This window comes from Physeter macrocephalus, chromosome 21 (genome assembly GCF_002837175.3).
Source record: "Physeter macrocephalus isolate SW-GA chromosome 21, ASM283717v5, whole genome shotgun sequence".
Lineage (NCBI taxonomy): Eukaryota > Metazoa > Chordata > Mammalia > Artiodactyla > Physeteridae > Physeter > Physeter macrocephalus.
In genome coordinates, this window is record NC_041234.1 from 26888628 (window position 1) to 26901127 (window position 12500).

The 12500-nt window shown below is 40.9% G+C and overlaps 2 protein-coding genes across 2 annotated transcripts in view; one reads left to right on the forward strand and one right to left on the reverse strand.

Moving 5' to 3' along the window:
- EFHC2 (EF-hand domain containing 2) overlaps nt 1-12500 on the reverse strand; it is a 159068-nt gene that overhangs the window by 126309 nt on the left and 20259 nt on the right.
- LOC102993532 (putative deoxyribonuclease TATDN2) lies at nt 8897-11069 on the forward strand. Its single transcript, XM_055081751.1, has one exon. The coding sequence runs from the start codon at nt 9228-9230 to the stop codon at nt 11067-11069; it is 1842 nt and encodes a 613-aa protein (XP_054937726.1). The 5' UTR covers nt 8897-9227.

Sequence of the window (12500 nt, forward strand, 5' to 3'; positions counted from 1 at the left end):
CCGCAACGGGAGAGGCCACAACAGTGAGAGGCCCGCGTTACCGCAAAAAAAAAAAAAAAAAAAAAAAAAGTTGCAAAAGTTAAGTGTACATCTGTTGTAACACCAAGTTAATTCAACATAGACAATATATATGTGAGTGAGGCTCTTAGGCGCAATCTAACCTCTAGGGGTGGTCAGTTACCCTAATTAGGAATATATGCTCCAGGATTGTTTGGCAAATTTCTATCAGAAGCCCATGCTTCAGAAGTGGCTGACAAAATGCCTCAGTAGTTTATCTCTGATCAACAGAAGAGGCTTTGCTAATCACCATAAAGAATATTAGAAATGAGTTTTAGCTAGTGAAATAATTGTATTCAAAATGAACGGATCAGTTACAAATATTGACCAGCCACTGTCTTTACCAGAACAGGTTCTAGGAATCTAGTGAGCCCAGAGACCTATACCTTCAAAATGGCACCTTTGTCTTCATTCCAAAACGGTCCTATGTTCAGCTGCTTTCTTGGGGAATTTATCTGGCCTGATTCCAGTTAGAAAGTTAGCTAAACTCACTACTAGAATGTTGTCATATTTGTGTTGAGTGAACATTTCCGGTAAGATGCTGTTGGATGGGTACAGGGTTTCCTTCTGGGGTGATGAAAATGTCTTGGAACTAAATAGAGGTGATAGTTGTACAACACTGTGAATATATTAGATGCCACTGAACTGAACGCTTTAAAATGCCTAAGGGTTAATTTTATTATGTAAATTTTACCTCAATCTTTAAAAAAAGATGTGGGATGCCGAATTATATTGAACACTAAAATAGTAAACGTTATGTTATATGAATACTGTCTCAATTTTTTTAAAGTAGGGGGGAAAAAGATGTTGTTGGAACACCTAAAAGGACAAGAGAGCTGGGGTTCCATCAAGCTTTCAGTAGAGGTAGTGAGGAAGAGCAAAATATGCCACCCTAGAAGGTGCCACTTTAGAATGTGGATTATTTTGAGCTGAAGACAGAGCCCAGCAGACCCAGGAAGAACTTTTTACCTCTCCCTTAACTGCCTAAAAGAACTTAGACACGAAACCTGCACCAGGAAGAGAGCTATTACCAGAGAAAACTTATTTATATCAGAAAGCCTTATCAGCATGGCATGGCAAACGTTTGTTTACCAAACATTTACTCTTCTCATTTTCCTGTGAATGATCTCTGAAGCCCCAGACCTCTACCCCCGTCTACTTAGCTCAGGATGGTATATAAGCATCAAGTACCCGACTGCCAAAGAGTCTCAAATTTTTATGGGGCTCCGACATGTACAAAATTTCCTTTTCTTCCATTAATCTGTATTATGTCAATTTAATTATTAGTCCAGAGAAAGAATCTAGAAGGGAAGAAGGGAAAAGTTTTCTGCTCCTACAGTAATATTCAATCTGAGACTTTTTTTCTTTGTAATTGGGTAGGAAAGTGTAGAGAGACTATTCACACCCCACCTACCTCTATGTATTGAATGCTACTGGTATAAATTTGTGCATGACCAAACTGCCAGAAATCAGCTGACAATATTGTCAAGCATATAATCATTAAATATTTATCAAGCAAATGATGCACTGAAAGAGAATAAACTATGCTCAGTGGAAACAAAGAGAAAGAAAGACATGATTTTAGGTTGGACTTCAATATTTCTAGAAGAGGGACAGACTGATTTTTCATGTTCTGGTCCCCTGAGAATACAGGGCTGACGAACTCCAGCATGAAAGGTAGAGAGCAAGTCAGAGCAGTAGAGATGGAAAGACAGAAAAAGAAGAGGAAGAGGAAACTGTAAAATGTAGCAAAATGGCATTTGAAGGAAGAGATACCAAGTATATTAAAAGTGATCTCACAAAGGTGAAAGACCTAATTGCAGTGGAACTTGATGTACCAGAGAATCCAGAGAGAACAATCTAAAATAAAAACTGTGAGAAATGAAAATTTACAGAAACATAATTATGATACAAGGTTTCATCATAATTTATGATGTCAGGCAGAGACTAGATAAATAAGGTCCTAGAGGATGTAATTGGCTGTAATTTTCTTGAAAACGGAATGCAAATGTCATGTGGCAGGTTGTGTGATCTTCCATTCCCCACAGGCCTCTACAAGCCCTGTATTATATGAGGTTACATGCCTGATCCCCAAGGCATTCAGATTTTTGATGCTAGCCAAGAGGATATAAAATCTGAAATCAATTAGGTTTAAATACTAGATATGCGATATTTCCTCATATAATGGAAAAAAATTTGATGTTAATATTTCTGAAATCAGATTCTTCTCACAATTAAAGCCCAAAGAAACTCAAAGCAGTCAGGAATGCATTTTAACGAGGAACATAGATGTAACTTGATGTAAGGTGTAAATTTAGCCTTGTGGGGAAGGAGTTAGCTCTGTTTTCATGTCAACTGAGTTCTCTGCTTTGCACTGCATTATCCCAAATCGCTGGATTGTAACATCAATTTGGAATCCTAATTTTCACTTAAAATGTTTTCAAAATGTTACTGTCTGATGTAGCATTGACATAAAAATGCTAGAAGACTGTCCATCGTGTGCTAGGCAATGCAATCCTGAGGCAAAAACAAAAGTCTAATCTCTCAGAATAAATCACAGAATTTTAAAAGATCGTGAAGCTGGTATGACCAATGCATGAGTCATAAAGACTATTACTCAGGAACCAAACATCTGAGTGTCAAAAGCTTACAGCTGAATTCCTAGAGAAGCTGTTAGGAAAGAAAGAAGCACCAGTAATGTTCAATAAGGCTCAACATTTTATAAAGAGATCAACATCATAAGTCTAAGTTTAAAATGTTTATGTTCTATTTAATGAAAAAGGCTCAGATTGCAAGGTACTAAAGAAGAAGGTACATAATAGTAAGGATAAATGCATGCTATCATAGGTTAATTAGTAGACAATAAAAATTTGTGTACATTTAATGTAGTGTTGTTTATCCTTCCGGAAAAAGATGTTATTTTTTTTTTTTGATGGGGACCATTTTTAAACTCTTTATTGAATTTGTTACAATACTGCTTCTGTTTTATGTTTTGGTTTTCTGGCCATGAGGCATGTGGGATCTTAGCTCCCCGACCAGGGAATGAACCTGCACCCCCTGAACTGGAAAACGAAGTCTTAACCACTGGACCACCAGGGAAGTCCCCAAGCTGTTATTAAATCAATGGTTTCTCTTATGACTGTGGAATCTCAGAATTAAGGAAATAAACTATAATGAATTTTGTATTGCATATAGAGGATGGCTCCTTTATACATGACAATGGTATATTTTAAGAAATTTATCATATGTGAAGGGCAGCACAATATAACACCCCAAAATATGCTTCCTTGGCATAAGAATTATCTTGAGCTGATCATTTTTAAGAAACAGCTGAGAAAGGAGAAGCTCTGAAATGTAAAAGTTATCCTTTTGTAAGAGACTTTTACATTTTTAACGGAAATCTCCATTGGTAAGGGTTTCTCCCTCTCTGTGCCAGAAAAAGGAAGATAACTATATCTCTAGAAACGCATCAATGGAGAAAGCATGAACTTAAATCTGCATAACTGTACCAACCTTTACTGTGCTTTGCCTGATAACCTCCCATAACTGGCTCCCCCTACCCCGAACATCTTTTGCCTTTAGCTGGAACTAGTATTTAAGGTGGTGGCTTGGGATATTTCAGAAAGTTACTCAGTTTTCCTGGTATCTCCCATGTATACAAGAGGTAAACATGCTATTAAACTTGTTTGTTTTTCTCCTGTTAAGCTGTCTTTCATTACATGGGGCATCTCAGCCAAAAACCTAGAAGGGTGAAAGGAAAATTATTTTCCTTCCCTACATAGGCTAATTTACAAAAAAAAAAAAAATTTTAATAAATTTAAACTACAGAAATCATAGCCATCAATCACAAACAATACAAATAAAAATGTATCATGTAACTATAAACAAATATTGTCACCCCTAATAATTATTGTGAGAGTAAATTTTAAAATACAAAAAATAAGTAGAGCATTTAATAAAATTTAAAGAGGTACAAACCTATAACATACAAGCAAATCTGTAATCTTGGGTACATTACTGGATTTAGATGATAACATATGAGAATTTAGAGTTAAAGACAGCCAACGCAGATAAATGTACTAACTCAGTGATTCTCAGCCTTCTCAGCTTCTCATTAGGAACTTAAAAAACAAAAAACAAAAAAAAAACACACCCAAGCCTAAATAAATTAAATAGGAATTTTGCAGGTAGTTAAGAGGGGCATTAGTATTTTTTTTAAAGCTCCACAAGTAATTCTGAAATGCAGTCACAGTGAGCAATGGATTGAACAAAAATTTTGTTGAGCAAAAATTTGTCATAAGGAAAACAAGTCTAAAGCAAAAAAAGGATAAAAGCACAAATAGATAAATTTGAAAGGAGAAAAACAACTGCAATAAATAAATCCAAGAGTTTTTATTAATAAATAAAATAGACAAGAGTCTAGCGTTGGGGAGGGAAAAAACTTTCCTCTACCCTTCTAGGTTCTTCTGACTGGTCTAACGAATTAAACTGACATGAGACAGATTAACAGGAGAAAAACCAAATTTCATTATGTACGAATAGGGGCTCCATAAGAATATGAAGCCCAAAGACAAGTTAGGCAATTGAAGCTTATGTGCCATCTGAGAGAAGGGGAAGGGGGTAGGGGTTGTGACTTCAAAGGGGAGGAAGGTAATTCACAAGAAGATGAAAAAAAGCAAATGTTTGGTAAACAAACGTTTGCTGGGCCATACAGAAGCAATGGGAGAAAGAGAGGAATTTTAACCGATACTTTGCTAGGTTCCTCCCTGTCTCCCTTCATGGAACACGTCCTGTATCTAAATTCTTTTAGGCAGTTAGGGAGAAAGTCAAAGGTTCTTCCTTAATCTTTTGGGGCTTGACTGTTTTCAGCTAGGGATAATCCACATGCCTAAGAGACACTATTTGGGGTGGCACATTTTGCTCCCCTGCACTAGCAAAGATAATCAAATAATGTAAATAAACAAAATCAGAAACGAGATAGTGCACGACATAGAGATGTAATAAATTATAAGATGTAAGTTATCTTATTATAATAAATTATTCAAGCTTTTATGAACATAAATTTTAAAACCACAATTAAATAAGTGATTTTCTGTAAGAATTGTGAAGTATCAAAACACAGTGAATAAAGTAATAACCAAGTGAGAAGTAAGAAAATTACCAAAGTATTGCCCCAACAAAGGCTCCAACCAGGATGATTTACTAATAGATTCTTTCAAGCTTTCAAGGAAAAGAAAAGCACCCTTTATATAACTCCCCCAGGATACCAAAAAAGATGGAAAGCTACAAAGGTGAATTCCAATGCCTAATACACAAGGTATTAAAAAAAAAAAAAGAAAACTATGGAGCAATAGTTTTCACCCTGGCTTCACATTAGAATCACCTGTAGAGCTTTATAAAATCGTGATGTTTGGGCCACATCCACACCTATACACACCCACACACAATGAAATCAGAATCCTTCAGGTCAGGCCCAGGTATCAGTGATTTTAAAGCTCCCCAAGTGATTACAATGTGCAAGCCTAGGTTGAGAACTACTGTTCCAGAGCAATTTCACTACTTATGATTTATAGAGCAAAGATCCTAACTAAAATACAAGCAAACAAAATTCAAGAGTCCATAACAGTCATAAGCAAACTACACAAAAAGCAGCATTTTCCACACAGATGCAAAGATGTTTCTAAATTAGAAAGTAAGAGCAAATATATAATGATCTCAAACTGTTTCCTACCACATACGTTTTAAAATTCAAGAGTAATTCCTTAACAGGATAAAAAAGCATCTGCCTTAAAACAATAGCCTAAATATCCAGTATTATATGTAATTGAACTATGTGTCTGCTACAATCAAGGACAGAACAAAAATGCCCCTACCAACATCATGATTTAATATTTTTTAGGAGTTCTGGACAATGTAAAAAGTAAAAATATTAGCAAGAAAGAGACAAAAGCTATCATTATAGATAGACAAAATAATGGCATAGGGAAATGCTGAAAAGCTAAGAATAAAAGATTTCAGCATAACCACAACTGAATCAAAAATATTCTTATGTACTAGCAATAACCACCTGAAAATACAGTGGAAGAAAAACGTACGTTCACAATAGAATAAAAAATTACAAAACACTTAAAAATAGTTTTAATGAAAACTCTGTGACCCAGATAAAACTCTAAAAGTATTTACTAGAAGATATAGGAAAACTTGACAAATAATAGGACAGGCAAAGTATATTCTGGATAAGCAGACTAAAATAACATATTTCAAATGGATATTTCATTGGTGTTTTGGAAGGACTTGAAAAAATAATTCTAATTTCATCTGATAAACAGTCAGCCTATTAAAGATAATTATGAAAATTAACAGTAATGTAGAAGATCTAACTCTCCTAGGTTTTATACCTTACTTACTATTATGCTTCAGTTATTAAAACAGTGCAAAACCAGAGTAATAAGAAACACACTAATGTGTGGAAAAGAATAGATAGTCTGGAAATAGGCTCTATTACATATAGGAATTTAACACATGATGAAAGAGGAATCATATCAGTAAGTGAAAAAAGTATTAACTTGGAAAACCATCAATGTATATCTCCACCTAAAATAAATTATAACCCAAAATAAATGCCAGATGGATTATCAACTTAAATATAACAAATCAATCCCTTTTACCCTCCAAAAAAAATTATATATGTGGCAAAGCCCTGAAAGGGAGGATGACCATTCCAGACTTAAGAGAAAAAGACAAAATTATGAAAGAAAATATTAAAATTTAACTACAAAAACAAGTTCTAACTTCAGTAGACTAAAATATAAATTAAAAACAAGCAACATACAAACAAGAAATTTAGAACATATGACAAAAGCTTATTTTATAAAAAAAATTTTAATTAATTCTTAAAGAATCTTAAAAAACAAATGAAAACAGAACTTAAAATGCAGGAGAGGTTCAATTTAAAAAAGGAAAATATTCACTCTAAAAAAGTATCAGGTAAGTACAAATTAAAATAACAGAGAGGTGCCAGTTTTGTTTGTTTCTTCTATTAAATGAGCCTGGTAGGGTTATTCATTACCCATGGGATTTTAAATTATTACAGTTCTTCTGAGGTAGTGTGATGCTCTGAAGAGCCATTTTAAAATTCCTATACTTCTTCTCAGGAACTCCATTTCCGGGCACGCAGCCCAAAGAAACAAACCAAAATATGGAGAAACATATGTGCAAAGATGTTCTTTGCAGCATTTTTTTTATTATACAAAAAAATTAGAGTGGGGTAAATTAAAGATCTAACAAGAAAGGAAGGATCTGGTGAATTATGGCACATGTATGTATTCTATGGAATATTATGAAGGCAGTAGTATGTTTTTTAAAACTATGCAGCAATAAGAGAAATGCTTAGGATACGCACAAATGTCGAGAGAAAAAAACCCACAGGACTGAAAATGGTAACATACTACAATTATGTTTTCAAAACCATGTATATTTAAACTATGCTTTATAAACCATAATTATGCTTTTCAAAAACACTGGTGGGGGGGGAGTAACAAAAAGCAAGCAATGGCGGCAACTCCAGGGGCGGGCTGGCTGAGACACACCCGAGGGGGCGGGGAGTAACAAAAAGCAAGCAATGGCAGCAACTCCAGTGGCGGGCTGGCTGAGACACACCCGAGGGGGCGGGGAGTAACAAAAAGCAAGCAATGGCAGCAACTCCAGTGGCGGGCTGGCTGAGACACACCCGAGGGGGCGGGGAGTAACAAAAAGCAAGCAATGGCAGCAACTCCAGTGGCGGGCTGGCTGAGACACACCCGAGGGGGCGGGGAGTAACAAAAAGCAAGCAATGGCAGCAACTCCAGTGGCGGGCTGGCTGAGACACACCCGAGGGGGCGGGGAGTAACAAAAAGCAAGCAATGGCAGCAACTCCAGTGGCGGGCTGGCTGAGACACACCCGAGGGGGCGGGGAGTAACAAAAAGCAAGCAATGGCAGCAACTCCAGTGGCGGGCTGGCTGCGACGACGCACACTTGGCAGGGGCGGGGTGGCGGGGCGGCGGAGCGGGGCGGGGCAGCGGGGCGGGGCGGGGCAGCGGGGCGGGGCGGGGCAGCTGTGGAGAGGACGGAACAGACCTGAGGTAGAAGCAGAATGGGGGGGCACCCCGGGTTGCGGGAGTACTTCTGGTGGCCAGGGCAGGTGGGCTGAAGGAGCTGTGCCCCCCCCCCACCTCCTCCAGCGCTGGGTTCAGCCCCGCCCCCCCGTACTCCCTCGGCAGCCTGGAGCTCTAGGCCACCAGCCCAGCTCAGGGGCCCCTGTGTGGGGTCCCTAAATTACCTTGCAGCCTTTTCGAGGGCTCTGACATCTCACAAGGGCCTTGTATTCCAAACCAAATGGAAAAGCTTTCTAGTCCCAGAAGTGCCTTGACGCCCCGGAAGTGCCTTGACGCCCCGGAAGTAACTGTGCAAAAAAAAAAAAAAAAAGAAGTCGCCATTTTTCTCGGGAGCTCGCTGAGGCCTTGACGCCCCGGAAGTGCCTTGACACCCCGGAAGTAACTGTGCAAAAAAAAAAAAAAAAGAAGTCGCCATTTTTCTCGGGAGCTCGCTGAGGGCTCGGACGCCGAACCAGGCCTTCAGTCGACCTTGGGTCTTTGTGACTTTTCCAAACAGTTTTGAGATCACAAACTCAGTGGCAGGCCTTTGACATCTCTGGAACACAGAGAACTGTGTTGGGTGAGTGAAAGAAAGGAGAAAGGTCCCTAAGCCGCAGGAGCGGTAGCGGGAGCGGAAGCGGAAGTGGGAGCGGCTAAGGTAAAGGACCACAGGAGCGGCACTTACGTAGGATCCCCCAGCAAACGCACATGCCTCTGGGGGCCCAGTGACGTGGCCTCCTCCAGCCAGCCAGCTTAGGGCTCTGCACTACGTTCTGGGGAGCCTAGCCGCCCGGGTGCCTGAAAGCTCAAAGCAGGTCCTTGTGGCCTTCAAGCCAAGGTTTCCTGGGGTTCATCCTGTCAGGGAAATTCCACCTCCTCATTTTACTTCTCTTTATACTCTTCCCATTCCTCAGGTTCGCATGTGGGTGGAGCAGCCTCCAAAGACTACCTGATTTGGAGCACTCCGGGTTCCTCTCGTCCGTGGAATCGCCTCAGCACCATCCCCTTTGTGCTTTGCCAGCCCCGTTCTAGAAGAAATGGCTTCTCCAGAAGATTCCTACGACCTTAAGGGTAATTCCAAACATAGTTTCTATAGCTCCGTAAATCCTGAATTTGCAGCCATAGCTGAGGGTCAGAATAAGGAGACTGAGGAGGCAGACAACGGCCAGACAAGCTGGGGTAGACAGCAAGACCAAGGCTCTTCCATGATATATGTGAAGGCGATCCAGGGCATCCTGGGAACATCGATGCCAGAAGGAAAGGCTGCCACTAGTACAAAATGGAGCACAGGGCAGCAGCCCAGCTCTGGAGGAAGATCAGCCAGGGATGTCCCCTTCTCTGCTCCTCAAAGGATAGTGTCTGCCTCAAAGGTCAGAGAGGAGAAGATAGAGATCAGTGACTTTTGTGACAGGAGAATGATGGTACACTGTGAGGAGCCACTTGGTGTCCCAAGGGCGCCCATTTTTGAAGAAGGCTCTCCAGCCCTAAAACTTCTAGACAGAATTGACTATCATTCACAAGTCAAAAAGCATCAAGATAAGAGTATGGTAACTGAGTGCCCTTCTTCAGGAGGTGGCTGGTCTGACGTGGATGAGATTTCTGCCTTCAGGTTCCCTCAGGAGGAGCCAGTCTCACTCAGTCTCGCAAGAATTTCAACGCCTCCATCCTTCACAGCTGAGCCTGTCACCTACTGGCCTAATTTGTATAGTGGTCCTTGGCATGACTCTGCCAGCTACTGGCCCAGTAGTCCCAAGCCTCCTTGCTCTCTCTTCATGGGCGGCAGCAGCAGCAGCAGCAGCAGCAGCAACACATCCCAGGCTGGGAAGAGCAGCCAGAGTTTCTTGAGTGATTATAACTTCAATTTACCAGTGTGCTCCCCAGCCTGGCACACAGAACTGAAGGCATCAGACGATCAGTCTCCGAATTCTCATTCATTTCATTTCTCCAGAAGCTCAGAAGCCAGGATGAAGGAGAAGAAACACCATCTCCAAGAGGAGACACCATCACGTTCTAGGGGAGGCTATGCATCTTCCTCCCTGCCAAGGAGCCACTGGGAACAAAGCCTACAGGAGGGTTTCATTGATACCCACTGTCACCTGGACATGCTCTATTCCAAGTTGTCTTTCAAAGGGACGTTTAACAAGTTCAGAAAAATTTATAGCCGCTCCTTCCCTAAGGAATTTCACGGCTGCATCTCTGATTTCTGTGATCCTCGCACACTGAAGGATGGTCTATGGGAGGAGCTGTTGGAAGAGGATCTGATCTGGGGGGCCTTTGGCTGTCACCCTCATTTTGCACGTTACTACCATATGGGTCACGAAAGAGATATTGTGCAAGCCTTACGGCACCCCAAGGCTGTAGCATATGGAGAAATTGGCTTGGATTACTCCTATAAGTGCACCACACCTGTCGCACAGCAGCATAAGATATTTGAGAGACAGCTGCAGCTGGCCGTGTCTCTAAAGAAGCCCATAGTGATCCACTGCCGAGAAGCTGAGTCAGATATGGTGGGCATCCTGAAAAAATATGTGCCCCCTGACTACAAGATCCATAGGCATTGCTTCACTGGCAGTTACACAGTCATCAAGCCCCTTCTGGACTACTTCCCCAACATGTCTGTGGGCTTCACTGCAGTCCTGACTTACTCTACTGCCTGGTCGGTCCGGGAGGCTCTGAGAAAGATCCCACTGGAGAGGATCGTCGTGGAAACCGATGCTCCCTACTTCCTCCCTCGTGGGGTTTCCAAAAGCCTTTGCCCATTTTCCCACCCAGGCCTGGCCCTGCATACGGTTCGAGAGATTGCCAAAATCAAAAATCAGCCACTCTCCCACATCTTGGCCACCTTACGAGAGAACACTAGTCGCCTCTACAATATTTAAGCAGAGAGGGCACAGTCAGGAGCCTTCCAGAAAAGGGAGACCAGCAGGCTGACAACAGAGACTTGGTTTGAACTCTGCCTGTGTCCCAGGTCAAGGATGTGTTTGGCAAGCCCGTTGGAACAGAAGAAACCAGGACAGGATGTTCTCCGCAAAACTTCTTCGTAAGACTTCTGCTTCTGGCTGGTAGGGTGGGGCACAGTGGGATGGGAGGAAGACTAAGGGGGAACTGCCCTTGATGTTATTAGGGGTTTCCTTCCAGCCCCGTTGTGCCAGGGTAGTCAGTAGAGAAGAAAGAGTTCCATAAGGTTCTGGTTTGCTAATCCAAATCCCTGTTCTCGGCAGCCTGTGTTTCTGAGCAGTTGGTGACTAAAGTCACCCTCCTACTTGTCTTTAAAAAAAAAAAACAAAGCAAGGAATGTTGAATTTTAGAAGTGAGCTAGGTGATTTGTTCCATTTATTCCCAAAATGTATTTGTTATTATAGGAATTCTATAGTCCATATGGGTTGTTGTTAAATTTGTAAATTCAGTGACTGTTCAACTTGCAATTTCTTATTTCTAAAGATAAACCAACAGTAGCATTTCATCTAAGAGGAAATCAATTTAGATAAAAATTAGTTAATAGTCATAATGTGCCAGGGAGGGCTGTGGGGGACCTTAGAATTGATGGGAGCCAAATCGGTTGAATTTTACAACCACTGATGAGATAAGTTTTGAATCTGAACTGGACTCCCTCCCCACACTTGGATAATTCCAAAGCTCTTCAGATAACTAGCATACTAGTAATAGCAACTCTTCATTCAAATTGCTCTGATCTTAACGATGCCCAAATGTATATCACTTAGAAATACCATTCTCCACAAGGGCGGAAACAGAGAAGAGCTTCCGCTGCCCATTTGGCAAACAGCCTTCCTCCTTAAAATGTGGGTTCATTAAAATGAACCCACATTTTAAGGAAAACATTTGAGTTAGGAAATTTAACTTTGCCATCCAAGGCACACATCTAAGTCTAGGAGTCCGATTACTGGATGAGAAATTCCATTTTTAAAATGGAAAATCTCTTTTACTCTTGAAAACTAAATCAATGAAAAGAGGCCCAGCATACTCCAGACTTCTCTAGTTTCCTTTGTGCCTGTTTATGAGGATCCAGAAAAATCAGCTGGCTCCTCACCATCTGGTTCTCAGCTCAGAAGTCTGCTCCACAGAGAAGCCCTCCCTGACCACCAATCTGTAAGTGTTCACCTCACCTGGGAGGAAAAAAATCCTGGACTTACTATTTTGATTTAATCCTAGCACTTAGCCCTGTCTGAGATTGTGTTGTTAATAGATATGTGTGTTCATTAGTTATCTTCCCCACTAGATTGTAAGCTTACAAGCTTGTCAGTCTTGTTCACACTGTACATACACCCGATGTTAGAAGAGTGCCTGGAACA

Excerpts from the sequence above, each read along its gene's own strand:
- LOC102993532 (XM_055081751.1), top strand. The coding sequence starts at position 9,228 with ATGGCTTCTCCAGAAGATTCCTACGACCTTAAGGGTAATTCCAAACAT.